At 36.7% G+C, this 27,884-nt stretch overlaps 1 protein-coding gene across 1 annotated transcript; it reads right to left on the minus strand.

The window, feature by feature from the left end:
• Positions 1–27,261, minus strand: LOC138700739 (tetra-peptide repeat homeobox protein 1-like). The gene is made up of 4 exons (XM_069827526.1): positions 26,800–27,261; positions 24,751–24,933; positions 73–757; positions 1–4 (listed from the first exon to the last, which is right to left on the minus strand). Exons 1-4 carry the CDS (start codon positions 26,957–26,959, stop codon positions 1–3), a joined length of 1,032 nt encoding a protein of 343 aa, XP_069683627.1. The 5' UTR covers positions 26,960–27,261.
• Between the last annotated feature and the right edge of the window lie 623 nt (positions 27,262–27,884).

Below are 27,884 nucleotides of genomic sequence, written 5' to 3' on the forward strand. Positions count from 1 at the left end.
TCATCTAGTACGGGACGTGGCCCAAAAAATATATATCTTAAACAAGACCACCAGGCATTCCTTATTCGGTGCCTATCTTCTGCTGGTAGGTAATTGGAATATGGTGGTGGCATGCGACCTGGCATGGGAGATGGCATGCGGGCTGGCCTGCGAAATGGCATGTCAAATGAAATGGGAGCTGGCCCACGAAACCTATATCTTAAACGAGACCAGAGGCTCATTGCTCTTGGCGTGGGAGCTGGCATTCCAGTTGGCATGGGGGCTGGCACGGGATCGAGTATGTGACTTGACATGGGAGCTGGAATGATATCTTGCATTGAAGCTCGCATGAGGTCTGGGTTTGGTTCTGGCATGGGAGCTGACATGGTTTCTGGAATAGGTACTGATATGGTATCTTGCATGGGAGCTGGCATTGAATCTATCATGGGAGATGACATAGGCGCTGGCATGGATGCTGGCCTGCGATTCGACATGGGAAGTAGCCCACAAAATAAATACCTTAAACAACGCCAGAAGCAACTCTTCGTTCTATTGTCATCTTCTTCTTCTGGTGGGTTCTGTAATGATGGTGCTGGCACGGGTGATGGCACGGGTGATGGCACGTGTGGTGGCACGGGAGGAGGCACGGGTGGTGGCACGGAATGTGGCACGGGTGGTGGCATGGGATCTAACATGTGAGCTGGGATTGGTTCTGTCATGGTAGCTGGCGTGGTTTGGGGTATTGTACCTGGCTTGTCTTCCATGTATCCTGGTAAGTCTGCAAGAAGCAAAATAAACTTGATTGTTATGCATGTGTCACTGCATTCACTTGCTTTCAGTGAATGACATAGACCTAGTAGTAAGGCGAGGATACGTATTCAACTGCATAATTTACTCTCCATTTTGAAGTCATACAAAATCATTTTGTACATGTTTTAAACGACAGTAGTAACGAATATACAAAATTAACTGTACCTTTTTTTTTTCATATTTCAGGCGTTCCTGTGTATATTAACTATTGAGCATGCTATGCAGCATATTTTCAGGACTTCATGGCATAAAGCTCCAAATTAGCATACTTGGTAAAAACAATAATAATCTTAATTGTCAGCACATAATATTTTTCTCTTAACTGTATTCGATGGCGGAAATTCCTTGCATATGCAATGTGGAATGGCAGAACCAAAACAATCACACTATGCATTTGTTCCATTGCACTACTGCGCAACAAGAACCATTTCCAAAGACATCTATCTACCTGACTTCATCATCATCCATACAAGTTTTAGGTCATGTGGTCTATTAGATCTCATAATAAAGAGTAATTTTCTCTCAAACTCTTTATGGGGCTTCCCAGAAATCTTTTCCCCTAAGATAGATAGTGAAGCATAGCTTTTGGGATTCTGTGGGATCTCATACATCGCAAACGTCTCATGCAATTGTTCTCATATTTTGTATGAAATTGAGTATTGATTACAGGCCGAGTTCTTCCATTACTTCATCGCTGCGCTTATGGTCTCATTTTTATATAATACTGTTCTTCGCATAAATCTTATTTCATTAGCTGTTCTTTCCCCTTAATATATTTGCCTCACTACCATAAGTCCATTCCTGTGGAGTAACGGTCACCTCGTTTGGTCGCGAAACCAAGTGGTCCGCGTTCGAATCCCGATCGGGGCAAGTTACCTGGTTGAGGTATTTCCGGAGTTTTCCCTTAAGGGAATAAGAGCAAATGCTGGGTAACTTTCGGTGCTGGACCCCGGACTCATTTCACCTGGATTATCACCTCCATTTCATTCAGACGCTAGTAACGTGAGATGTTGATACAACGTCGTAATATAACTCAATAAAATAAAAAGAACTGCCATAACAGAGTACAGGGTTTGTTGAAGTCGTATTCTAGTGCTTTTCTGTACCAGGGAAGGTTTCATTACTCTATTGATCATTTACATAGTCTTGGAGTGTTTTACAGTTTTGCTCATTATTCTAAATAATTATCAAATGTTAATTTGTAGCCAATATATGTAATATCATTTGCTCTTTCTAAAATTTTGTCTTCCAAACATATTTTACTAGGGACAAGCTATTTTCGCCAGAAGGCGAAACTTTCTTTTTCTGTATTATTTCCATGTTATATTTTGCAATGATATTTTACTAATGTACTGAGTATTGTAGATAATTTTCTGTAGGTGCTATTAAAACTAGGTTATCCACAAATATTAATTAACATATTTTTAAATATCTGTTTATCTCCAACTCTTTATATCGCATGGCTCTCCATTCCTGAATAATTTTTTTCGTGTGCATTATAAACAGAAAAAGAGAAACACCGCAAATCCGTTTCACTCCTATGTTAATTTCGAGCTATTCTGAGGTCGTGTTATTCATTTTGTCTAAAATTTAATTTATCCTACCTGACTTAAAAATCCCATAACCACCTTCTCCTGTTTCACTTATTCTCAGTTGGCATCTCTTTTGATAAGTTTATTCATACACACTAACATCTATGATCGTATCACGTGTGTAGGATCTTTGGGTATATCTCTAGGCCATGGACTTTTGTTCTGACTCTGTTTTTATTGTCGTGTGTTATAAATGGCTTGTGTTCATGTAATTGATTTAGATTTTATTTTAATGTTCATGATATTGGTGATTAAGGGTGTTATGAATCATGATATGCAAATTTCCAATCCAGTATATGCCTTCGTGACTGAGGGAAACCATGAAAAACATGAGTCAAATTGGCTGGGCACGGAGTTTTAACCCAGAATTTTTCGAATATGGGCCTAAAACATTACCAGTTTTCTTTATTGCTTATCCATTTTTGTAATTTTATTGTTAGTTACAATTATAACAATAAACGTTACATTACAATAGACTATTAGGTCATGCTGTTTTGTGCAATACTGTCCAGTTGTGCAAATAAACGGTCTTCGGAGTAAACTTTGTTACTTAATCTTTCATCCAGTGTTCGCACTATGTAAGTTTTCGGGGCACTGTACTGGAATGTGACGCTTTTTAGATTGTAATAATGGTGAGGGTATACCTTGCACCAAAATATATGACGGTCTTTCTTCCTGGAATTGTAAACCCTCGTAAATCCCTATCTTCTTAACCCTTAGGCGCGTGGCATAAATACAATGTGATAATGACTTCAGGAATTGGCAACTCAGCTAAATTTTATATAAGTGTCTATCTGTAGCATACAAGAGACGTCTAATTTGGGTCCGATGAGATCGGTCGAGATCGGTCGCGCTGTGAGGAGTAGAAATTTTCAGGTGTAGCTAGCTATATTGTATGTCGAGTTCTTATTGGCTATCATCGACTAATGTGTGATTCGGAGACAAATAGAAATGTCGCTCTCAAACATTCCATGTGACGTCATAGAGAGGTCGGGCTTCGCGATCAGCTGTATGCTCTGTGCTATTGAAGAGAGATAAACGTTTCAATTTCGATTATAAAGTAATTCATTTCACTTATAGAATTAGTTACAAAACACTTTGACATTTCGACGGCTTAGTGTCAAAGGACACTATCGCCAAAAATCGACTTTCTGAATTATTTGTAGTATCATGTTGTACAAAGTAGCCTTTATAATAGTGTGAAAGTAATATGTCTCTACAAGTAATAGTTTTTTTTTTGTTTTTTTTTTTTGTTTTTTTTTTTAGATAGTGTTGTGTTAATTTAGACAGATGCTGAGTGTCAAACAACACTATCTAGACTTAGTTTTCTTTGACAATAATAAAATATAAACTAGAAGAACACTGAGTTGAGATAGTGTTCTTTGTCTCTAAATTATTTAACATATCTAAGATTTTATTGGTGACACTTCCTCAGAACATACAACCAAGAATGTAATACAATCACCATACTGTTTATTGTTAAAGATTTGATAATTTTTTTATTAATAGAACACGCATTCTTAAATCAATTCAGTTTGTAAGAAGTTTACAGTTTGTAATAAACGTTCTATATCTGGACTGTACACCTTAATCAAGGTAACAGGGTTGATGAATTGGTATTAAATGATAAAACATAGGTAGCACAGTAAGCCTAAGGTTGCGGTGCATCCGGATCAATGATGAGCCCAAATGTTGGGGGGAGGGAAATTCAGGAATGCTAATGTTCAGACAGAAAACCTTTCATATTAACGTCATATTTTCAAAAATAATTTTAATATAGCTTTTCATAATCCCAGAAAGCATCAATGCAATAAATGTTATAAATATGATCACATGTTTGAACTTAAGAAGATAGAAACGGAGGCAGTTCGTCAGTCCCACATTGAAAGAAAGGAAGCAGCTCAAGTAAAAGAAAATTACAAAATTATGGCATCAGTGAACGTTCTTTACTTTTTTTAATTTTATTTCGAAGCTGTGCGCTACAATCCAAGTTTTAAAATGGAATGAGTGTTTTATAAACGTAGATTAGCTGTAGGCCTATATAATTTGACCGCGTATGCTGTAGCCAACAGAACAGCACAAAATTTTATATGAAACGAGATAATTGCAGAAAGGGAAGCTGCAGTAGTACCATCACGTCTCTTTGCTCAAATGAAAAAACTGCAGAATGGTAAAAGGTTCTATTTCATGTTCGATACTTGTGGAGGAATGTACTTATATCAACCATGCTCCTCTACGCTGCGAATGTTTTTGACATACCTCAAATTGAACATATTTTTTTTAACCAGGACATTCACAAATGGACACAGTCCACGCGAACATTGAAAAAAAAAACAACCAAACATACAGAAATATTTGATCCATCAGGGTGATACACTATACTTTAAGCTGTATCAAAAATAGAAGTGAAACAGAGTGATTTAATTATGTAAGAGAAATTCAGAAGACATTAATAAAGAACAAGAAAGTTGACACTAACGGAAACATTGTAAGATGGCTGGATATAGTGTGGTTCCAGTATCGGAAAAGTAACAGTGAACACTTATTATTTAAATACAAGTATGATGAAGAATTCCAAAAATTCAATGTACAAAGCAAGATTACACTTGGATTTAGGCTGGATAATCGTCAGCTTAAACCAAAGCATCAAGGAGCACTAAAAATATACAAGATTAGAAAATTAAAAATCTATTGCAACTGTGTAAACAGAATATTTTACCAGGAAATTACCAATTCTTTTACAATAGTTTAAAAATGGAGAACAGGAAATCGTAATATAAGATACAGTACTCAAAATGAAGAGCAATGAGTGATTATAAAATTAAGAGGAAATTTCAAATTTTTATATGAGAGGTGTAGATATTGATACTATTCAAAACATAAAATACTGAATCAAATATAATATAATATATTCATATTATAATTTTATTCAATGTCATTTAGGGCACAAATTCTGAGTTAAGTGTGTGTTTTCTTTTCATTACGTGCAGACAGACTTTTAAATGAACTGAATTTGTAGAATTCATTATTTTTTAAATAAATTGATCATTAATTGAATAACTTTTTCGTCCAAACCCTCATCAGCTGTGGTATATTAAAGTAACATTAGCAATATTTAAAAACACTGATGTTCTAAAATGCAATGTAAAAATGAAGATAACTTTGCTCTTTTATTATTTTATAAATGCACTGTTAAAATTATTATTTCAGATAATAGTATAAATTGATCTAATAATGATAATATTATGCTTTTATGCTGCGTAAATAATATTAACTGGTATTTTTATAATCTTACTGATATGTTCTAAGTTTAGATAATATTCCTTTATGAAGAAGAAGAAATTGATATTTGCTGCTCACCACAATAATTAAATTTATTAATTTGCATTGTCAAATAGCTATAATTTTTTATTAAAATGTTTAAATTCAATATTTTGGCATTTATTTTTAACACTGTCTACTAAATTGAAAGCTTCGTTAGTAACAAAGAACACTATCTCCAAAATGTGTTAATTTTTAAGACAATACTAAAATATTTCTAGAAAATATGTACTGTATTGTATTGTCTTTAGGTTTATATTTGATATATATACAGTATATATGATTTAAATTTTATCAACATATCTCTTAAATTAAAGCAGTAACAATAAAATGTACACAATTAAACTGTTTTTTGCCTCCCCTGTAAAGTTGTGATTTTGGAGTTAGTGTCCTTTGACATTAGGCGTCGATTTATTCTAAGTCTCAGATATTGTGTTTCTCTTGAAATGAATAGGTGTAGTGGTCTAATAAGTGTTACATACATTTGTACGCCAATTGCTTTTAGACCTACACTTCTAAAATGTATCTTATTTATAATTAATAAGTAATGATTGTACAATAAAACATTAACGATTGTACTGTTGGGTCGAGTGAAATCAGTCGCGCATGTGTGATTTTGGTTCGATGCTTGTTTCCTGCATGTAAGGTTCCTATATTGTACTAACATAATATGAATATCCCCACAAAAAATTGATTAAATCCAACATAAATAATTAATATAAGAACATCATTAATAGTATGTTATGAAATACCATATAGGTCACTCACCATTTAAATCCAATCTACAAATGAATGTGTAGATACCAGTTTTTCACTTTACACTGCTGAACTGTACATCACTGTATATAAATCTTGCCACCCATAGATAATGTCAGGATAAAATGAATAAACTGTCTTATGAAGAAACGAATTTAACAAATACAATATTACTAAATAACAAACAAACAACAACACTAAAGAAACATGAACTGTTCATATATTTTATTGATCTGTTTCCTTTCTTTGCAAAAGTGACAGAGAAATATTTAGAACTTCTTTGCGGATTGGCTTGCTCATATCAGATTTGTTTTTGTATTTCTCTTTTGTTCAAAACGGTCAGTCTGTCGAATAGTCTATCTCTGGTTAATTTCATGAGAGTTGATATGTCTTTGTCTAGTCTTCTTGTTTTTTTTACAGTGTAGGTATATGTGCTTTAGAGCACTACGTTGCATCCGTTCTATGTGCATATTAATATCTATACCACAATTATTTCCTACGGCAGCAGGCCCAACACACTACGTTCTTCATGCAGTAGTAGTAAAATATTAAAAAAATAATGATAATTCAGTATCACCTGTTAAATACTGAAGGATTCCTACCAAAAGTTTAGCATAAGTGTTCTCGTCATTTTCTGTGTGAAGAACTCGTAAATACTTGTATGTTACGGCCTGCTAGGTTAAATCGTTTATTTTATTCCTAATGTTCTTACTCCATACTTTTTCGATGTGCCAGGTGTAAAACAAGCGTTTATCGGGAGGGCCCATCGCAGTTACCCAAGCTTTATACAGTGCGATCCAAAAGTCCCTCCGCAGCTCCATTAGTTCTAATAATCCTGTAGACAGCTGGTACGTAATCTTGTAGAAAGTTGACATTTTCCCATTAATTCCGGTTTGACAACCTCACATCCCCAGTCAATCATATGCTTAGCAGCCAGTGCAGCCACTTGAATTCTCTGCCTGGTGGATTCTTGGCTGCACCGTGGCTACAGAAGCACTGAGGAGAAACTTCTCGCTCGCACTGTAGTAATATCTATTGCCCAGGCACTTGGAAGTTCTTCATTCGCCTTCTAGCTTCCCGGTATAATTTAGAGTCCTAATCCAAAAAATTTGATGCCAAAGCTGGACATTTTCGTAAACCTTTATAAAATTCTTCTTTCATGTCACTCATGAAGATTTTGTGGCCAGGATACTAATTTCTTGTTTAACACAATTAAAAAACAAAAGATAGCACATTTTCATCTGTCCTATTAGATATTAAGAAAGTCCCTGGAAATCCCTGATTCATTTCATCAACTGTCATTATTGCGATAAGTTGAAATCCATAATCACCCATACCATGGGTAGGCCCTACCATCAATAATTGAGGGGTTTGCCGGAAAAAGGGCGTATACGTCAATATGGCTAAATGAGATACATGCAATCTAAGATTTTAAAACGCACCTGAATAAAATGTTATACACGCATGCAGCCCTTTCCTGCAGGTATGTACAGTACAATCAAAACAAAATTCCGCTATTATAATTAGCGAATTATTCACTACATTTTAAACCGTTTTTCCGAAGAAGGGCATATAGGTCTATCCGCCTTTCTTCCGGCAAAGCCCTCAATTATTACTTTCTCTGAGCCATATGTTTTTAAAATTTCTCCCTGGGCTTTGTATTATAAGAACAAAATCTTCTTCTTTCAAAAAATGTGCTGTCATGTCAGGAGCAGTTCCTTGTGGCTTATAATCAGGGAAAGGAAGTTCATGCCCTAAAAATGTGAAGAACATGTATGCATTTATGCCGTAAAAATTGTTGATAAATATGCTACAAAGTATTCATTATCAGTCTGAGATTATTTTAACAGAATAATAAGGTATAGGTAACTTACGTTTAGTCTATGGATTTTGAAATGCTAGCCTCATTGCTGAATGTTCCATTTATGCTGTTACAGTTCACAACTAAGCAGTGTCGTATGTTTTCTGTTGTCATTCTTTGCCTGTTGTCTCTAAGCATAGCTTTGTAGCGCGATAAATTTCGTTCTACGTCACAAGAAGTAAGAAGGGCTTGCACAAAAGCTGTGAGCTGTTCTACAGAACATTTTGTTGGTTTTTGGGGTGTTTTTCCTTCGAGAATATCTTGAATTTCTTTAAGTTGATAATATCCAGGGTTTTTGGAAAGAATATTTGCTGTTTTCTCATTCACTTTATCTCCTACATTTTTTTGGAACTGATGTTAAACTGGATATTGTTCTATCGAAATCTGCTCAAGACTGCAGTAAAGGAATACTAATTGCTAACTCAAGAGGCTCCCTATGGGGGCGCCATCGTTATGTTCAAAATTCATAAACATAAATTAGTCGTGTTTACAAGGTTACATACTTTTAAAAATGAGGGAAAGACAAATAAACATACATAATAAGCAGGTTCCCTGCATAAATGTTAAAATATGATGCTTTTATAAATAGAGGCAAAATATGCACATTAATGCACAATAAAAGTAATATAATTGTATTCAGAAATGTGTGATTCATGTAGATAATCTTTCAGCATATTCAAACAATGATAGAGAATAAATATGCAAATACATGAACTTCCTTTCCCTACTTATAATACAGAATACACTGATCACTGCTTTCTGTAACTTCCTGTGTCCAGCATTACGCATCCCCTCTTCCGAAAGATTGAAGGCTTTCTCAGTATTATACAGTCCTTTTTAGTTAAGAGATGTACTGTTTCTAAACTGGATTCTGTGACAGAGTCTCGTATCTCATTCAATATGGTGTCAAATGGTATCTTGTTAGCTATCTTACTGGCTGTTTCCAGGCGCTGAGAAGAAGAGAGAAACAAATGGCCAAGGTCACTTCCATGCCCAACATGTGTGTCCGTAAATTATAACTTCCAACTCTCTTATTTTCATACTGGCCGGACAAAAAGCATTAATTTTTGCTGCCCTGTATTTGTATATATGCCTTTGTCTGTTTCACGTAGGCATGTAATACTCAACTGTGGTAACAGGAAAAATAGTGATGCTTAATGTTACTTGCTGTTTTCTGACACGCTCTAACTTACTGTATATAAAGTTTTCTCTGGTCTCCACTTCTGTGTTTTTCTTCCATTTATGAACTTCTTCTAAGTTTAGAAATGTTTCCGATTTAGTTGTGATATATTATGAATTTCATTATAATGTTTTAATCATTCATATTTGGTTGTTTCATATGAACAAAGAGAGCAATGATGTTTTGATACATTCTTACGCGTCACTGCTTGTAACTGATGCACCTGACTTTCGTGTTATTTCAGAGTTTGTTTTCTTGATTACTGAGCATCACACATTTCACATTTAAAGATTTTGTCACTTTTAAACCTATTATATACAATATTATGTTTTTTTTTTTTTTTTTTTTTTTTTTTTTTTAATTTCATGCCTTTTAAGATTCTTCACATGATTGAACTGCGCGTCATAATAATCGCACTTGAAGGACTTGCTTACTTTCACAACATGCTTTACTTTCTTATGAGTTTGTACATTACGTTTATAAGAAAACTGAGGAACCACAAAACTTACATAAAAAGTATGGTTATTACTAGTTACATTATATCAATACACATCTAAATAGCACAAATAAATAAGGAAACAAATTTAACAAATTACAGAAAAAACACAGACAATTCTATGAGATTTCGAAGGCTGCCGCCAGGATGATGGCATTGGCCTACACGATATAGACCACAGTCTAATACGCGTATATATACACATACACGAGATGGCTCTTACAACGGCAGACGACCGATCTCGACCAATCTCTCCCGACCCATCAGACACGCAGAAATTGAGACTCCTGTTTGCTACAGCTAGACGCTTGTAAATTTTACCCCTTGCTCGTTTCTACAGTTAAGTGGTGAAAGGTGTGAAGGAAGGGCGTCATGTTTTGGAGCAAAGTATAAATGTAAAGGTGTCGGCTTTATATGCAATGGAGTCATTCCACGTCAGACCGGACAAATTTTCGATCTCATATTTTTAGAATTGTTTGAAACTTCTTGTATGCTTTCTAAGGGTAAAAATAAGAGACCCATATTATTTTTCTTGGCCCCAGTTCTGGTTATTTTGAGATCTATACAGCATCAAAATTATTGAAAAATTGTACACATTGGCATATACAAACATTCGTTTCTCCCATTATGTGTATCGTATGAAATCGAGGTTAGTTTCATTTGGAAGGTTAAATAGCAGACTTTTAGCCTGTGTATAATCACTTTCCATTTTTATGTATTCACAGTACTTTATGCCATAATTATTATATAGGTTAATTTTGTTGTTCATAATGTTAGCAAACTTAGAATACCATTTTTAAATTATCAGCATGTTCTCCATTTAATTATGTGTAAGTAGACCAAAATTTCATAGTGGAAAAGCAATAAATGACAGAGTAAAAAAATACTAAATAAATACGCGCATAGAGCTCTGTTGCGCTCTTAATCCCTTGTAGCGGCACACTGTTAACTGTTGGCTGAAGTCTGGCATGCGACATCACACTGGCGACTGTCAGTCCTCTTTGTTTATGTCTGGAGAAGATTGGCTGGGATATACAATACCATACCTAATCCAGGTCCAAGGCGGAATGAATTCTCTTCAGTTTGTTCCGAGATTTTCAAACGTTAGGGCATTAATAACACTGTACTATAGTATTACCGCGAGTGTGTGTGGCGTAGTTTCTGTTATTGTTTTTAGTTGGTGCAATTAGTGTGTAGGCTAATCACAATGAGTAATAACAGAACCTAGACATGATCAGTGTTTTAATCCTTTCAAAATAAGCAATCATAGTCGTAGGTTTAAGAAAGGGAAATTAAGGTGCGTGACTTCCAACATGCTTAAAAATTGAAAATGCAACACATTAAGTTGTCGTACAATCTTAGGATTTGTGAAAATTGTCGTAAGAAAATTTTGTTAATGTCAAATATTAGTGAATCAAGTGCTGTTCAAACCAGCAGTGTTGATATCTTAGGCGGTTCTAGTGTCCAGAACATTGAAGAAGAAACAACAGGCAATTCGGAAATAGATAAATAATTCAGAGGTGTCAGAGGTGTCAGTGACGGACATTGATAATTTTAATGAAAGTTTGATGTCAAGGGTGAGACATCAATTAAGAAGAAGAAATTATCACAGAAGAATTATCCCTAACAGAAATATCAGAAAATAAAACAGACACATAAGGAAAAGATTTTTCGCGTTGAGAAAAAAGGAAGTAGAAACAACACCAGATGAGAAGAGTAGCGGTGACATAATTAATAAGCTACCAGAGTGTTTCGGAAACACTATTGACTTCTGTCAATACTATATATTTGAAGAGTGGTCATACAGTAAAATTAGGGAACACTGTGATGCATCTAATCACATGATCAGTGTTGCAAAAAACTTAGCTGCAGAGAGGGGAATTCTCTCAAATCCAGAATCTAGAATTGGAAAAACTTTAGACACATCCATAGTGGAAAAAGTACTTAATTGACCATTACACTAATAATGATATAAGTCGCATCATGGCGAGAAAGTAAAACTTCGTTTCTGTAAAAGAAGACGGCCACAAAGTACAGAAACAGAAAAGATTATTGTTATCAGATTTAAAAGAAACATTTTGAGCTTTTAAGGTCAAATATTCAGACATACAAATTAGTTTTTAAAAATTTGCGGAACTAAGACCAAAACAATGTGTGCTTCCTGGAGCGAGTAGTACTCATTCAGTCTGTAAGTGTGTGGTCATCATGAGAATATAAAGTTGTTAATTGATGGTGGAAACATTGCGAAATTAACAGCCAATCTACGACTGAGAAATTACAAAGATATGATTTCACAGATTGTATGTAACCCTGTATCCCTTGAATTTTATTTTTGTTCCTTCAATCGAACAAAAAATTTGACAGAAATAAAAAACATCAAGGTTAAATTTCCTTTATATTTGTCCTGTTTGAAGTGGAATGACTCAATGAAGATATTTGATGGCCAAGGAGGTGGAACTCCATGCCGAAGATAACTCCCAGATCTTGTGAGAAGAAAGTAATTATAGAGGATTTCACGTTAAGAAAAAAGCATTGATTATAGGCCTATGGGTCTTGCCTAATACGAGCGCTCCAAAAGTCGCTCACATTAAAATTATGGTGTCTATATTGAGTAATGCAGTTGGAAAGTGCTATCGGCTACCGCATCATGGGTATTAACAGCAACAAACCTTGTCGTCATTGTGATGTGTATGTATACACTGACGCTTGCAATAGTTCTTTGTTTATTGCTCGGCAAACATGTCGTTTTCCAAAGGGCAACGAGGTTTCGTTGTTGAACATTATTTTTCCAGTCGTCCTTGTACACGTGTTGTAGACGAATTTCGTAGGAATTATCCGGATGTGGTAGTGCCCAACATTTCGACCATAACGAGAGTAATCGTCAGTTTCAGGGAATGTGGATCAGTTGCAGACAAGAAGAGAACCGGGAGACCGGCCATTTTAACTCCTGCTAAACTGGCTGAGGTGAGAAATGTGATGGAGCGTTCGCCTTCAAAACGTTCGCGGAGACTCTGAGCTCCACTCTTAGAGTTCATGTGGAAGTGCTCAGAGAGCGATGAAGCAGTTACATTTTCGTGCTTATCATGTACGCAGTGTTCAAGAATTCAAGGAGCCTAATAAAAAAAATCGCGTAGTGTACTGTAGCTTACATGGTTGCGGTCATTAGTTGACAACCATGGAATTGCAGAGCTTGACCGTGTGTTCTTCACAGGTGAGGCGTGGTTTCACCTTAGTGGTTAGATGAACAGTCAAAACTCTCGAATTTGGTCCACCGAAAATCCACATGTGTTCCATGAAACCCCCTTACACTCTAAAGAAATTGGAGTGTAGTGTGCCGTTTCACGTCGTCGTATAGTGGGCTCCACTTTCTTTGAAACTACAGTGCCCAGTGTTGTGTACATAGATATCATTATACAGTTTATTGCGCTTCTTGACAGTGATGAATGTGATTGTTGGTTCCAGCAGGACAGTGCCATATGTCACACATCTAATGAAACCATGCAGTTTTTGCGCGAGCTTTTGGGTGAGCGTATCATTTTTCGAGGATTGTAGCGTCCATGACCTCCTATTTGACGTCCCCAGATTTCTTTATGTGGGGTTATCTTAAAGGAAGGGTATACAAAAACAGACCGCACACTCTGGAGGAACTAAAGAGTACCATAACAACGGAGATTAACAACATCAGTGTACGCGTGCTCAAAAAAGTGGCCGCAAACATGGTAAAAAGAGTTCGTACATGCCACTGTAAGTATAACACGGTACATGTCATGAACTGGATGCGCGGTAGCAAACTCTGTCTCTGGCGTCAGCCGTTGTACAGACCGCTTATTTAGTCCTGACAGCTCAGCGACGCGAAAGAGGGGAAAAGTTCCGGAGTAGAGATAAGGGCGAGCGGTCGGTAAAGGAATGCAGTACAGCTTAATTGTACTGGAAACATGCCGCTCCACCGCACGCATGACATCCCGATCGCTTCGAAGGCAAGCGAATGAATAACCCATACACCCCTTGGCGTAACTAAATGGATTCGCCTGATCTAGGCGCACATCTCCGGCGACTGTCAGGACTAAATAATCGTACTGTACACTCCAAGTGGCGGGGATTACCAGTCTTACAGTAGTTTGAGGGTTTGAGTGAAAATTGTTTGTTTTTTGTGTTTGTAAATAGTGATTGTACATATTTTTGTGTTAGGTTTAATAGAGCTACTTCATTCTGTACATACAAGTAAGTTTCATCATAAGGTCATTTGTTTTAATAATAATTTCTGGAAAATGTTAATATAAATAATGTTTATGCTATCTTTCTCAGTCAAAATATGTCCTACGACCGTATATTGCATAACTGAAATATAAATTTAATTGGTCTAGTTCTAAGGACTAACATTATGACGTACTATTGAAAGTAGCTATTGCGAAAACAAAACAAGAAAAAATGCCTTTTGTATGCGCTATTGCTACCTGCTCAAACAGCCTACAACAAGGATTTCTGCCCGCGCGAGTATCACTTTCCACAGATTCCCTAAATAAGATGTGCGTAGGAAAAGATGGGCATATTTGTGTAAAAGGGAAGATTCTTTCAATGAAGAAAACGCAACAGTCTGATCTTATCATTTTGGTGAAAATTATTATGAAAGGGATCTTAAAACGGAGCTTCCAACTTTGAAACATAAATGGATATTACGTGAATGAGCTGAACCCCATCTAAATAGGCCTATACCGAATTCTAATCCCGAATCAAATAATGATCCTTCAGAACGCCGGACCCAACGCATGGAGAGGAGAAATAACAAAAAGATCCTAGAAAATGTGTTGGATTCCAGCGTCTCGAACACGGGAGAAAATTATTGTCCTGCAATTAATAATGGAAATGAACAAGTGTTCACTAATCCTAGTATCTCTGACACGAAAAAATTGATATTTTGAAAAAAAAATTGTTGAAATCCGAAAATGAGATGCTTTCGGACCAAATTACAGAGCTAGAAGAAACTTTGAAGGAATTAAAACATGAAAATATGCACTTAGAAGCCCGTATTAAGACTTTTGAAAATGAAAGTATTAAATTATCCTCCATTTTCAGTCCTCAAAAAAATCCGTGTTAATAACTAGAAGAGCAGTAACTTGAAGGGGGAAAAAGTCGAAGATGTTGCTGTAGCAGTCACGTTACGAGCTCCGTCTAAAACGCCTATGATTTTAAAAGACAACTTAAATATCCATTACCTTCTCCTCGAACATTACAAAGGCATCTCTTCACCATAAAATGCATGTAGGTTTGATCTCTTTTAGTTTTGAGATCTTAAAATATAATATAAATAATACGATTGACATGGAAAAAGACATAATAATAATAATAATAATAATAATAATAATAATAATAATAATAATAATAATAATAAATGCAAGTGCAGCATAGCATTTCTTACGACAATACATTTGACTGTTTAGCAGGCTTGTGTACCCATGGGGCGTGAAACGCTCGCGTCAATTTAAAAATATCGTGATTGCTCCACGCCAGTTCCTTCTTGCTGGAAAGCGTGGTCCGTTCACACGGAAGGACAAAGTAGTCAGTCGAGACGTAGCCATGGTTAGTTGCTGAAGAATGCATGGCAGGGATCGGAGAAAATGTCATCGTGATCATTAGCAATAGTGCTGTCGAAGGGGCAGCGCAGTAAACTGTCTTTGCTTCACTCTCTCCCTTCCAATCAACTCCCCTACAACTCCAGTACACAGACATCTATCAGTGGATACCTGATTATATTAGATTGTTTCTTTCTCAAAACCTTCAACGTCTGTTCGGAAACGTGTGTTTAAGGAAGAATGGGAGGAACAGTAGGTGTGCATATGGTGACAATGTAGACGCCTCTTCTGTTCTAAAATTATAATAGACACTTAAAAATCAAACATCTAGCGACATTACGACACGTCATAAGATTATCACGAAATCATAGGTAAGCATGAACATATCCAATGTAATTGTAAACGGAAATGTATGCAGTACAAAATAAGTATAAAAATAATTTTCTTTTCGTAGGGCTAGACGGAGTCAAGCAATTAAAATATAGAAGAACGAAATTCAAATAACAGTTCCAGTATTAAATTATGATGGAACAAACTGAGTCAAAGGGAACTCCATGCAAGTTATATTATTGCTTTGGAAATCGCAAAATAAGGAAGGGGGGCTATCAATTAATTTCAAGAAAATAAAATACATGGTTGTGGGTAGTCGCAGCAAGGTAAATTTAGATACTGGGGATACACAAATAGAAAATTCTGAATCATTCAAATATTTGGGTGTTACCCTCAACAGTCAGGCCAAAAGTGATGAAGATAATAATAAGATTGGCCAAGGAAAGCGGGCCATAAGACAATTAAATACACTCCTGTGGAATGACAAGGTAACAAGAAAAACTAAGACAAGTATATATAAAACTATAATAGAAAGTATATGTACCTATGGATCTGAAACTTGGGAAATGAGAGACAGGATGAAGAAGAAATTGTTGGCTCTAAAAATGGATTACTGGCGCCGTAGTTGTCAAGTTTCGAGGATGGACCACATTAGGAATCAGGATGTCCGAAATATAATGCAGGTATCAGGAGATATCTTACAATCAGTGGAAACTAAACGCCTGATATGGTATGGGCATCTCCAGAGAATGTCAGCCGACCGCTGGCCTAATAAGGTCTTCAACTGGACTCCCCCGGAAAAAAAGAGAAGAGGAAGGCCAATGAAGAAATGGAGCGAGGAGGTTCAGGAGGATATGATCTGCAGGGGTCTACAAATGGGCGATTGTCAAAACCGGAGTACCTGGAAGTTGAGAAGCGGGAGACGGCGACAGCCGTAAAATTACTCGCAATACATACATACAAATCGCAAAATCATTGAAGTGCTAAAATAAAAGACAATTCATTAAAACATGTCAGAATAAAGTTGCTAACATTATTTGTCCCGAATAATCTGATGTTTTTAACAGTATGAAATTTCCACACAGACATTACAAAGGAGGATAAGGGATATTGAAACACTAGCTGAACGAGAAATAAAATCAAAGATGCATGAACAGTGGTCTAATCTCTCGTTTCAGGTGAAAACACAGATATTGATGCAGTATAAATGGTAATGTTCATCCGCGGAGTTACGAATTATCTCTCTGTATAAGAATATTTGCTCGATGTCATTACACTCGAAGGAAATACAATAAGAGAAAAGTTATGCCAAGCATGAAGAAAATATATAGAAGAAACGAATCTGAACAGAAAGTAATTAGTATCTATAGTAACATACGGGACTCGAAATACGACTTTAAAAAAGTCTACTAGGTGGACTAACGTGATATTAAGAGAGCTGGAAATAAGTGAGGACATTAAACGTTGTCATTGTATAACACACCAGACTGGCTTAGAATTATTTAAAATGCTCTCCATAGAAAATATCTATAGTATTATCATAGGTCGCCTGCCGCGACCCTACATAGCCGCTATGTTTGTCTCTACATTCGATATATTTCCGAACAATTTTTTTCTGAACGAAAACTTGTAAAATCTAAACAAAGATCGTGACTAGCAGACGAAAATTTACGAGTTGTATTAAGAGTGGCAATTTGTGAAGTATTTTCCTAGGTTGTTGTAGCACAGCAAACATAAAGGTGAAATACAATACAATCTGTTCATCTATAAAACAATATTGTGTAGTCTACGTCAGATGATTGGGTTGAGAGTCCGCCACTGGGATCCGAACGGAGTGCTCTATACTCCTCGACTAATATTACATCTTACGTACTGCGGCTTGCGTCCAGTGATGTCATCGCGAGTACAAAATTGCCGACGGTTGGGTTATATGTTCAGTTTCAGCGAATGAAATCGTTTCTTGCAAAGAAGAAAACACAAGAGAAGGAGATGGTGGGTTAGGCAGTGGACACTACAACGCAAAGCTTTGGGAGCTTGAAGATTTATTGAAGGAGAACTTAAAAATCATCCTGAGGATTTCAAAAATTCGTTAAGAATGACAGAGGTACAATTTGAAGATTTGTTTGAGTGAGTTCGACTTCTTATAACAAAATATGACACAAAAACTGTATGAAACAAACAATAACTGCCAAAACAGAACTAGAATGTCACTTGAAATAGTTTATTTTCATTAACCAGGCAGCTTTAGGTTTGTAGATCTCATCGGTAGACTTTTCTGATCTCTCACTCTCAGAAACTTTTCAAGTTTTTAAATTTCATTATAAATTCCTTCGGTCCAAATGTTGGTATATTTAGGGTAGCAGACATTCGTTTATCCGCTGCTGCTTGTTTATCACGATCCCGATACTCGCCCAATGTTGGATTGTACAGAACATGTTTTATTTGATACCTATAGTTCCAAAAATTGTATTGTATCACTCTTACTAAATCTAAAAACAAAGCTAACAAGACATCTTGCTTCACTAAAGCCAGGCGGCTTACGACTGAAAATCAAACATGTTTGATCCCGTCACGACCGAATCGTGAGCTTTTGACGTCACCGGCAAGCTTACTACACCGCGTTCACATGGATAGTGGCTTACGAAAGGGTACTTGACAGAAGCGTTTCACGCCCCGTGGGAAATGATGATACGCATTCTTATAGATAATATTTTACGATCCGACAGCGCAGTAACCCCTGCCATTCTTCATACTGCTGTATATGAATTGAAGAATATAGGCCTAAGGATGAGAGGATTCGTAAATGACATGGGGCCGTGTAATATGTGGATTCTGTTAAAGTTGGGTCGTGTCCAAAATAAAACCCAATTTCAGAATACTAACGTTCCTGAAATAAGTATATGGGCTTTTTGTGATGTGCCACATGCGCTGAAATTCTTAAGAAACGATCTTCTTGATAGTGGTTTTGAAATTTGTGAATGAGAATACATTTTTAAAAGTTCTGAATTACAACAAAAGAGATCTGAAATACACATACAAGATACAAAATGATCATTTAACTCTGTGTGGAATGGAGAAGCAAAATGTAAGAAAGGTCGCAGAAGTTCTTTCTAATACAATATCCAAAACCATTTTGCACCTTATTCCCGAAGAAAAGCATGTATCAGAATTCATAAAATGTGTTAATGATGGATTCGATGTGTTGAACTCTAGCCAGCCACTAAATATAATTTAAAGATCATCTACGGCATAGAAACTGAAAAACAGGATCAAGTTTTAGATTAATTATTTCAATTGTTCAACTTAATGCGTGTAGTGGTAAGAAAGTTATTTTGCCATTTCAGAAAGGATTTTTGATTTTTATAAAGAGTGTTCGAGGTCTGTTTGAGGAACTGAAGAGAGACAACTACAAGTATCTTATGACATCTAGATTAAATCATTTCCGTCAGTAGCTAGCTGTTTTCAGCTTTTTTTTTTTTTTACCTTGGGGACTTAGTGAAGTGAATTTTTAATGGCAGGCAGAGTAACTATCTCATGCCCCCATGTTTTAGATTGCTACCAGTGCACTTCATTAGAACCAGGTACCCAGCTTCGAAGCCGTTAGCCCTGTGAACTTACAATATATTTATGTTCCCCTATTGTCATAATTGAGGGTTGGTATCTAAGAAATTAGCAAGTTCTTTGTGATAGTAGAAGAGAAAGAGTGGGGGATGGGAAGTGGTCCGTGGCCCATTTCTTTTAGGGCACATCCCGACATTTGTCTTATTGCTCAAGGGAAACCACGGAAAAACCTAGAGCAGGATGAGATGTCGTGCTGACGACAAGCCAATTGGCTATAGTTTGGTCGGAATATGTTCGGGTGGGAGGTTTTAATTTAATCATTGTTCAAAATTCACATACATTAAAGGTCCATAAAAGTGTTAACAATTGGAACAATGGATCTAAACTGCCAATAACGTGATGACCCTGAAACAGAGAAATAACATTATTAATGCATTAATAGCCTTGTCTGTGTGTGGAGTCAAGTGGTTATTTATTGTTCAAGTTGGTATTCGTCTTGTACGTTGTCGTTCCAAGCTAGAGGGTGGAGTACGCTCTTAGGTCTTTTATGTTTGTCTAACGCAGGGTTGTAATTTCCTAGTGAAGAAATTAGTGCGTTTGTGCTGCTGTACGACTTTGTGTACGTGCAGTAGGCTTGATGTGAAATAAATTCTTGAATTGTCGAAATTTCTAGTTCTTCATGAATCAATCTAACAGGAGTTACTCTAGGAAGTCCTGTGATGAATCTTAAAATTTTGTTTTGGAAAACTTGTAATTTTTTACGGACTGTAATAGGTGCATGTCCCCAAGCAGGACAAGCATATAATATTACTGACCTAATTAATGTTTTATACAAAGTTAGGGCTGTGTGTATATTTAGGTTTCTGCTTTTATTTAATATTGGGTAAAGCTCCACCATTCTAGCATTGGCAAGTCTGAGTTTTTGAAGTATATGTTCTGAAAATGTGAGCCGTCTGTCTAGTGTTACTCCGAGATATTTAACTGAAGTTTTCCACTCGATTTGTGATCCATTTATAGCTAACTTCGTGTGAGTTATACCCGGTCTATTGAATTTATTTCTTCTGCTAAATAAGATGGCTTGTGTTTTAGATATATTTAATTTGATTCTCCATCTGAGGAGCCATGGTTCAATGTCACTCAGGTGACCTTGTAGCCTGGTAATGGCGACAGTTGGCTTCCACGAAGCAGTGAGAAATGCCGAATCGTCAGCGTATAGTGCTAAAATACTATTATTGAAATTTTGATTAAAAGGTAGGTCATTAATATAGATTTTGAAAAGAGTCGGTGCCAGAATGCTGCCCTGAGGCACACCAGCGTTAATACCTCGCGACGTGGAGTGCACGTCGTTCAGTTTAACCTGGAACGTTCTGCCCCGAATATAATTTTCTAACAGTTTTACTAGTCGGCAATTTAAATTATTGTTAATTAATTTGTATATCAAGCCCGCATGCCATACCCTGTCAAAGGCTTGTGTATAATCTAGGAATATGGAAGCTACTGTTCGATTTAAATTGAATGCGGTGGTAATGAATTCCGTTGTGCGCAGCAATTGCTGTGTGCACGAGTGACCTGAACGGAATCCAAACTGTTCGTTTCGGATTAGATCATTGTTTCCGAGTTCGGATTTCAATCTTTTCTGTATGATCTTTTCCGCAATTTTACCTAAAACATTTAATAAACTAATGGGGCGATAATTACGTGGATCGGATTTATTCTTTCCTGGTTTAGGAATTTGAATAATGTTCGAGTGTTTCCAAATGTTAGGAAAATATCCTATCCGAAAGATAGCATTTATGATATTCGTAAGTAATTTAAACGATTTTTGTGATAGCTCTTTCAGTACTTCAGCCTGTATGCCATCGGGGCCAGGAGCTTTTTTATTTGGCAGGTGTCTAACTTGCCATTTTACCTCGTGAACGCTAGCAGGACGGATCTGTGGCGCGTCGTTATTGTTGAGGTCCACGTTAAGTAAGTACGTAGTTATGTCTTGTGTTATTTGGTCATGTATTTGTCTGTCATACAAGTCACCATGTGGATTGAAGGAGTTCTCGAGGACTTCCGCAAAAACCGTAGCTTTCTCTTCTGGACTATGATATATTCTCCCATTGTGCTGGATGGGAGGGATATTACTATATGGCTTAGTGAAGAATTTTGTGATTTTCCACACCTCGCTCATATTGTCGGTATCTAATTTACTAACTTTCTGAGTCCAGGCTTGGATAATCTGATCGTTTATTTTCTGAGAAATTTCCCTTTTCAAACGATTTATCCGTGCTCTTAGGCGAGGGTCCCGCGTTCTTTGCCAGGCGCGCCGGCAGTCGTTTCTTTCCCTAATTAATATTAAGGTGTCATTTGGAAGCTCTAATTTTCCCGGAATGATAATTTTTGTTGGAATTACCGACATAGATTCCTGTATAGCGTTCGTTAGCATTTTAGCAGCTTCTTCGATCTCATCAGATGACGTAGGAACCAAGTCATCTGTGAGAGCGTCCAACTTATCTCTAAAGAGGTCCCAGTCAGCTGCTTGGTACATTAGCACAGTTTTTGGGGGAGATAATTCTTATATAAGAGCTTCATGTCAGAGTTTTTAATTTATAGATCCTAAAGCACAGTTTAGGAATCACAACACAACTTTTCTGCTCCATTTTATAGTTTTTCTCAGAATTGAATAGTAGAACAGATATTGACTTACTCTGTGTACATATTTGTTCTATTGAATGATGCAAGAGAGCTTTCACACAGCCTCCTCTAGCATTTTCCTTTCTTCCTAGTGTCACCAAGTACAAAGTGCTGGCCATCCTAACTCCTCTCTTCTTTCGTATTTCGAAATCTAAAGAAGACGCCATCCTCCCTATATAATACGCTCTCTTCTACTGTTAAATTATTTTCATCTTCAACGAAAGACTTCGGAAGCTCTCTGTTGCTTCTTATTGTACCGTAAACCCTTGTCTTTCTTTCAAGAAAATGCCGTAGATAGAAGTTCGGTTCCAGAAAGTGTATATCGTGTCTATTTCTAATCTCTTTCCTTCAGTAGCATATGAGTATATTTCCATGTTACATATACGTTGTTATGACCTCACTTACCATTCTCACGAGTATGCCGTGTTTTACTAATTTTCCAGAATTGCATGTCCATACTCTTAGACGGCTTCTCTAAAGAATAATTTCCTCATTCAGGGACAGTTTCAACTGAAATTTTATTGACGGTTTGTGAATGTGTCTGTACGCTATAAATTTTTAGGGGAAGGAGGGGAGAAGAATCCAAAGGTAATAAGAAACTTCCTATTCAATAATATGTTACGACAATTAAAAGCCTGTGACTTAATCTACAAAAGTTGACATATGACAAAACAAAACCTTACGTAAAACCAGAAATCTCCGTGGCCCCCGACACCTACAGCTGGCCACCTAACTATGGAGATTTCCGTAGCCAGACGCCAATGTTTTAAGTAATAGTGCTCATTGTATTTTGCTGCGTGTATGCATATATTAGAGTGTTACTGTTTTCCTCCGTTTTTAATGCATGTCTGTGGCGCGTAAGCTTTCACACTTTGTACAACGGATGACGTAGAGAAGGGCGGGGCTTGCCTCGTAGTCTGCGCGTGGCGAGTACCGTGTTATAGCCTACCTACCGTGGTATAGGTCTCGCAAGTAGAGAATACCGAAGGAAGGAATGCGAATGAAACAATGCGATAAGGAAGAGCGGCGGACAGGAAAGGTCATGAGATAGATTAAATGATATTCAAGAGTACAGTCGGAAGAGAAATGACATCTATAGAATGAGTCTTGCGTTATGATAGTTACATCACGACTTTAGTTTGTTCCGTTGCATGTGAATACGTGACTTGTATCGCACGGTATTATTATTTCATTCATAAACATATGTTACGCGTTTAATTAGCTTCAAATTTTTCTCTTGCTACGTTCTTCATTTCCACAACTGTGTCCTCATATGTTCATCTTGTTGGAAGAGACAGTACTTCAATCGGCCAGCATTTCTCGCCCCCTCGGCGTGCCTACATACACACGTCAAAACAGACAGCAACGCCACCATTGCTTTTCGGTAATCGTTCCTTGCGCGAGCTATACATGCGTTACTGAACGGGGCTGCAATTTTCAGCATATGTTGTGAAAAATGATGTAACTTAAGTTAAAACTGATGTAGTAAATGTAACAAATTCATCTTTATAAATATATGTGAACGTATTAGGACATAAATACAGACGGTATACCAAAAAAATTGTTATAATAAGGTCTACCCATTTATTCATCCATAGAACCCTATTAAGATGTGCGCTACTTTTGGATCGCTCTGTACATTGTACAAGCTATGTGATAGGTAGACGTTTCTATGGCAACTGGTCATTTGATGGAATAGCCCCATATGTTCAATGCTTTTTTCTTAAAGTGAAATCTTCTATGGGGGATTCTAAATAGACAGAGTAATTAAATAACATTATTTCATGATATGAATACTAAGCTTTAGGTTGTTCCATGTTAATTTATCTACGTAGGCCTATTTCCATGATTTCAATTTGGATTAAGTTCAACAATCCTTTGATGATTTTTCACAGTAACATGAAGCTTCAAAATTCAGGTTTCTCAAAACTTTAAATTTTGAGTTGTTTTCTTTTCTAAATGGGCCGTCGATATTATATTCCTCCTCTGACTGTCTGCACACTTGGTTAAGAAACAACGATTTAAAAATATGATACGATTATATTTACTGTCATATTAAAAAGCTAGAGAATTTCATGTTAAAATGTTTAATGTTCTTGCTTTCTCTCAAGAACCTAATGTATTTTAAACTTCAAACATTTAAGAATAGATTCTACGAATTGTGACTAATTCAACAAGTGAATCGGGCGACTAGTAAGAATTGGTTACATGACATCTCTGGATAAATGCCATATTCGCTACTAATAAGAATTCAAGTCTCCTGAACTTGTGCACAGAGTCCGTAGATATCCAGAGTACCACAATCCTTTGCGCCGGAAAACCGACAAATCAGTCATTGCAATTCCAGCGCAGCGCTCGCTATTTGTCGTATATGCTACAGTTGTATAGGAATGAAATAATATAGTCTAAGTCAGAATCAAATAACCTACTCTTAATTTTAAGGGCCACGGACACTGCCTAAATTGAGCTTTACTTTAAATATTCCTATCCCAAGAGTGTTGAAATGGAATAACAATGGCGGCCGATTAGCTGATTGCGCTTCTCTGGGTATCCACGAGCTGCTTGTGCATAGCTGAAAGCAATTGTATACTTCGGGATGTAAACAGTTACTGTACCTTCCCGGCTATCGAATTGGAAATAATGAAGTCCAGCCTCCAAATTCTTCAGATTCTGCGGGTCCCCCTGCCTGACTCTCTTCTCCCACTCCGCATTCCAGTTGTTAAATGCCCGCTGTTGGTCGCTGCTCGAAGCCTCCACCATCATCGGAGTTTCCATCTTGTCATTTTCTTCTTGTCGATCTAAAAGGAAGTGTAATTCTTGGTTAAAATCTTCGTAATACACTGATTGGTAACTACGAAGAGGATAAATGGGTAGCTACTGTCCAGCCGAATGCTTATGTCGCATCCAGGTTTGCCCCAAACGTTTCTCCTGTCCTCTCTGTAAGAACTAGTGGATACTCTTCTCTGCAAATATTTGCTGTACAGAATTGGAAATTTACGTAGTATTATACAACTGTTTAAAATAATTTAAAAGAAAGGGCACGGTTAAGTAAGTAGGCCTAACTGCTATGTGATTTCCCCTGTTTGGACGACCCTGCGAAATAACCACTCGGACGGACAGTAGTATGGTAACTTGTACGTCTCCAAACTATTAAAAATAAGTGAATCATAAAAGTGAAGTCTGAAAAGGAATCAAAAGATGAATCGCATAGTAACGGTTACTTCTAGTATAGGTACAGTATAACCTAAAAGAAAAATACATTCAGGGAACTGAAATGATGGAAGTTTAGACTTTCATTTAAAATGAAATTAATTTATCCATATTCTTTTATTCACAGATGGCTCCTAAATGTTGTGTGATTGTGTACCAGCAATTACCAGAGTGCTATAAGTGAGAGTGTTATGTTACAGTTCTCAAATTTCCAAATGAAAAGGATAAGTTATGTGGCTAGAAGCTACTCGTATATCTCGAAGTGTCTTCACGTCAACAAAGCATTCAATTGTTTATATTAAACACTTTGAAATATAAGAATTAGATACGGATTATCATTTAGTTGTATCCCCTATTAGAATACCATAACCATGGAATAAAAGAAAGAATAAAAATTTCAAGCAAGAAAATAATAGGCTTAGGTCTATATTTAAAATAGATTTATTGAGAGATAGTAGTATTCAATGGCTTTATGAATGTAGAATAAAGGAACACCTTCAACAAATCAAAATTTCAGGAAACATAGAAGAAGAATGAAATAACTTTACATATATTTAAAAAAAGGCTGCATTTGAATTTAGTGCCCTAAAAATTATAGGCAAAAGAGAAAAAAAGGCATACCAAAATCGAATGAAGATATCAAAAATGGTAAAGGGGAAGCATATCTCCGATTTTTACAATAAAAAAACTTGAAGATGAAATAGTACAGTAGAAAGTGGGCAATTGCATTGATTAATGCACAAAATCCCTTTATCCTCGCCAGATATGCAATAGCTTCCCCTACATAATCTGCGGTCTTTAACCGTAACAAAAAATACATTGTCATTCAGTCATTCATTCATTCATTCATTGTTCTCCCAAGTCCAGGTTTTCCACTGCAAACCCAGCGTTCTCCAATCTTTCCTATTTTCTGCCTGCCTGTTTGTTTCCTCATATGATCCATATATCTTATTCTCGTCTATCATCTCAGATCTTTTTCTGCCCCCAACTCTTCTCCCTTTCTCCTTTCCTTCCATTGCATCCTTCAGTAGGCAGTGTCTTCTCAGCCAATGACCCAACCAATTCCTTTTCCCCTTCCTGATCATTTTCAACATCATTCTTTCTTCACCCTCTCTTTCCAACACAGCTTCATTTCTTATTCTGTCTGTCCAATTCTCATGTTCCATTCTTCTCCATATCTACATTTCAAATCCTTTTATTCTCTTCTCTTCACTTCGTCGTAATGTCCATATTTCTGCTCTACAAAATGCTAAACTCCATACGAAACACTTTACTATCTTTCTTAGTTCTTTTCCCAAAGGTCCGCAGAAGATGTTCCTTTTTCTATTAAAAGCTTCCTTCGCTATTTCTAGCCTCCTTTTGCAACTCCCCACTATTTTCCCACCTCCCTCCTGATATTCCCATCACATCCACTCTGTTTGTTCTTATTGCTTTCTTCAAATTTTCCAACTTACCTGGCTGCAGAGTAGCTCCTGTTCCAGTTGCAGTCGTCAGTCTTCTTTCTTCTTTTTCATGTTCTGGCATGAATCGTCCTTCTCCTGTATCCCCCACCCGGACATCCGATTGGGGGGATAGTTTACGTCCGGAATTTTTTACGGGAGAAAAACTCATCATGCAGTTATTTGTAATACTATTCTTCTTGGGATAAATAAATGCGGAAGCTTCCCATTGCTTTCCGCACACCACTCTCTCTTTCGCATCTTAAAAGATCCCAGGGGGCCCCAGCGTGGAGGTGAGGAGAGTGGATTTGACTAATTAGGCCCTCCGGACTTCACCGAAATTCACCACAAGGGTTAAATATCAGTTCCATCAGGGTTTTTGACCCGATCAGAGACCGGGAAATCCCAATTAGTCTTTGCCCCCCTTATTGAGTCTAAAGCATTATGAAGGTCATCGATGTGAAAAGGCCAACTAAGATCCTTATCGAACATGATGCCAAGAAAGTTAGGCTTCCAGGATGATTTATGATTAAAGTTATGTCATTGAAATACTAGATATGTGAAATTAACATTATTACCTACTAAGAAATAAACATGATGTTCTGGCTACATTAAGAATAAAATAATTAGAACGACACCATTTTTAAATTCACAAATACCATTAATTATTAATTTTCAGTTTGCGCAATACCTAGATGTGAAACAGGAACAAGATGAAGTTAAACTTATGTGAAGATTAAAGAAACTAGCACTTCAATATTATTAATTTATGCAGTGATAAGAGAGATTTTGAAACAAATGCTGTGTGGATTGGGGGCACACAGGTAGGCTTGGGATAATTTGTATTGTTCTATGAAAGCCCCTTGAATCTTGGTGTCCCAGAGTGAAAATATGTCTAGCAGAGCTCACATTTGAGTGGATGAGAAATTGCATGTGAAAATTATTTTATGTGCTGTGCACTTGTCTTTGGACTGACACTAAAGACAGGTAGGTCCAAACATTGCAAGTCATCATGATGATCAGCACAAACACAACTACCGCTCAGACAACACTTTCTATAGGTTATGTTTTGCAGAATTCCCCAGTATTAGTATTAAGTA

The sequence above is a fragment of the Periplaneta americana genome, chromosome 1, assembly GCF_040183065.1.
Source record: "Periplaneta americana isolate PAMFEO1 chromosome 1, P.americana_PAMFEO1_priV1, whole genome shotgun sequence".
Taxonomy (NCBI): domain Eukaryota; kingdom Metazoa; phylum Arthropoda; class Insecta; order Blattodea; family Blattidae; genus Periplaneta; species Periplaneta americana.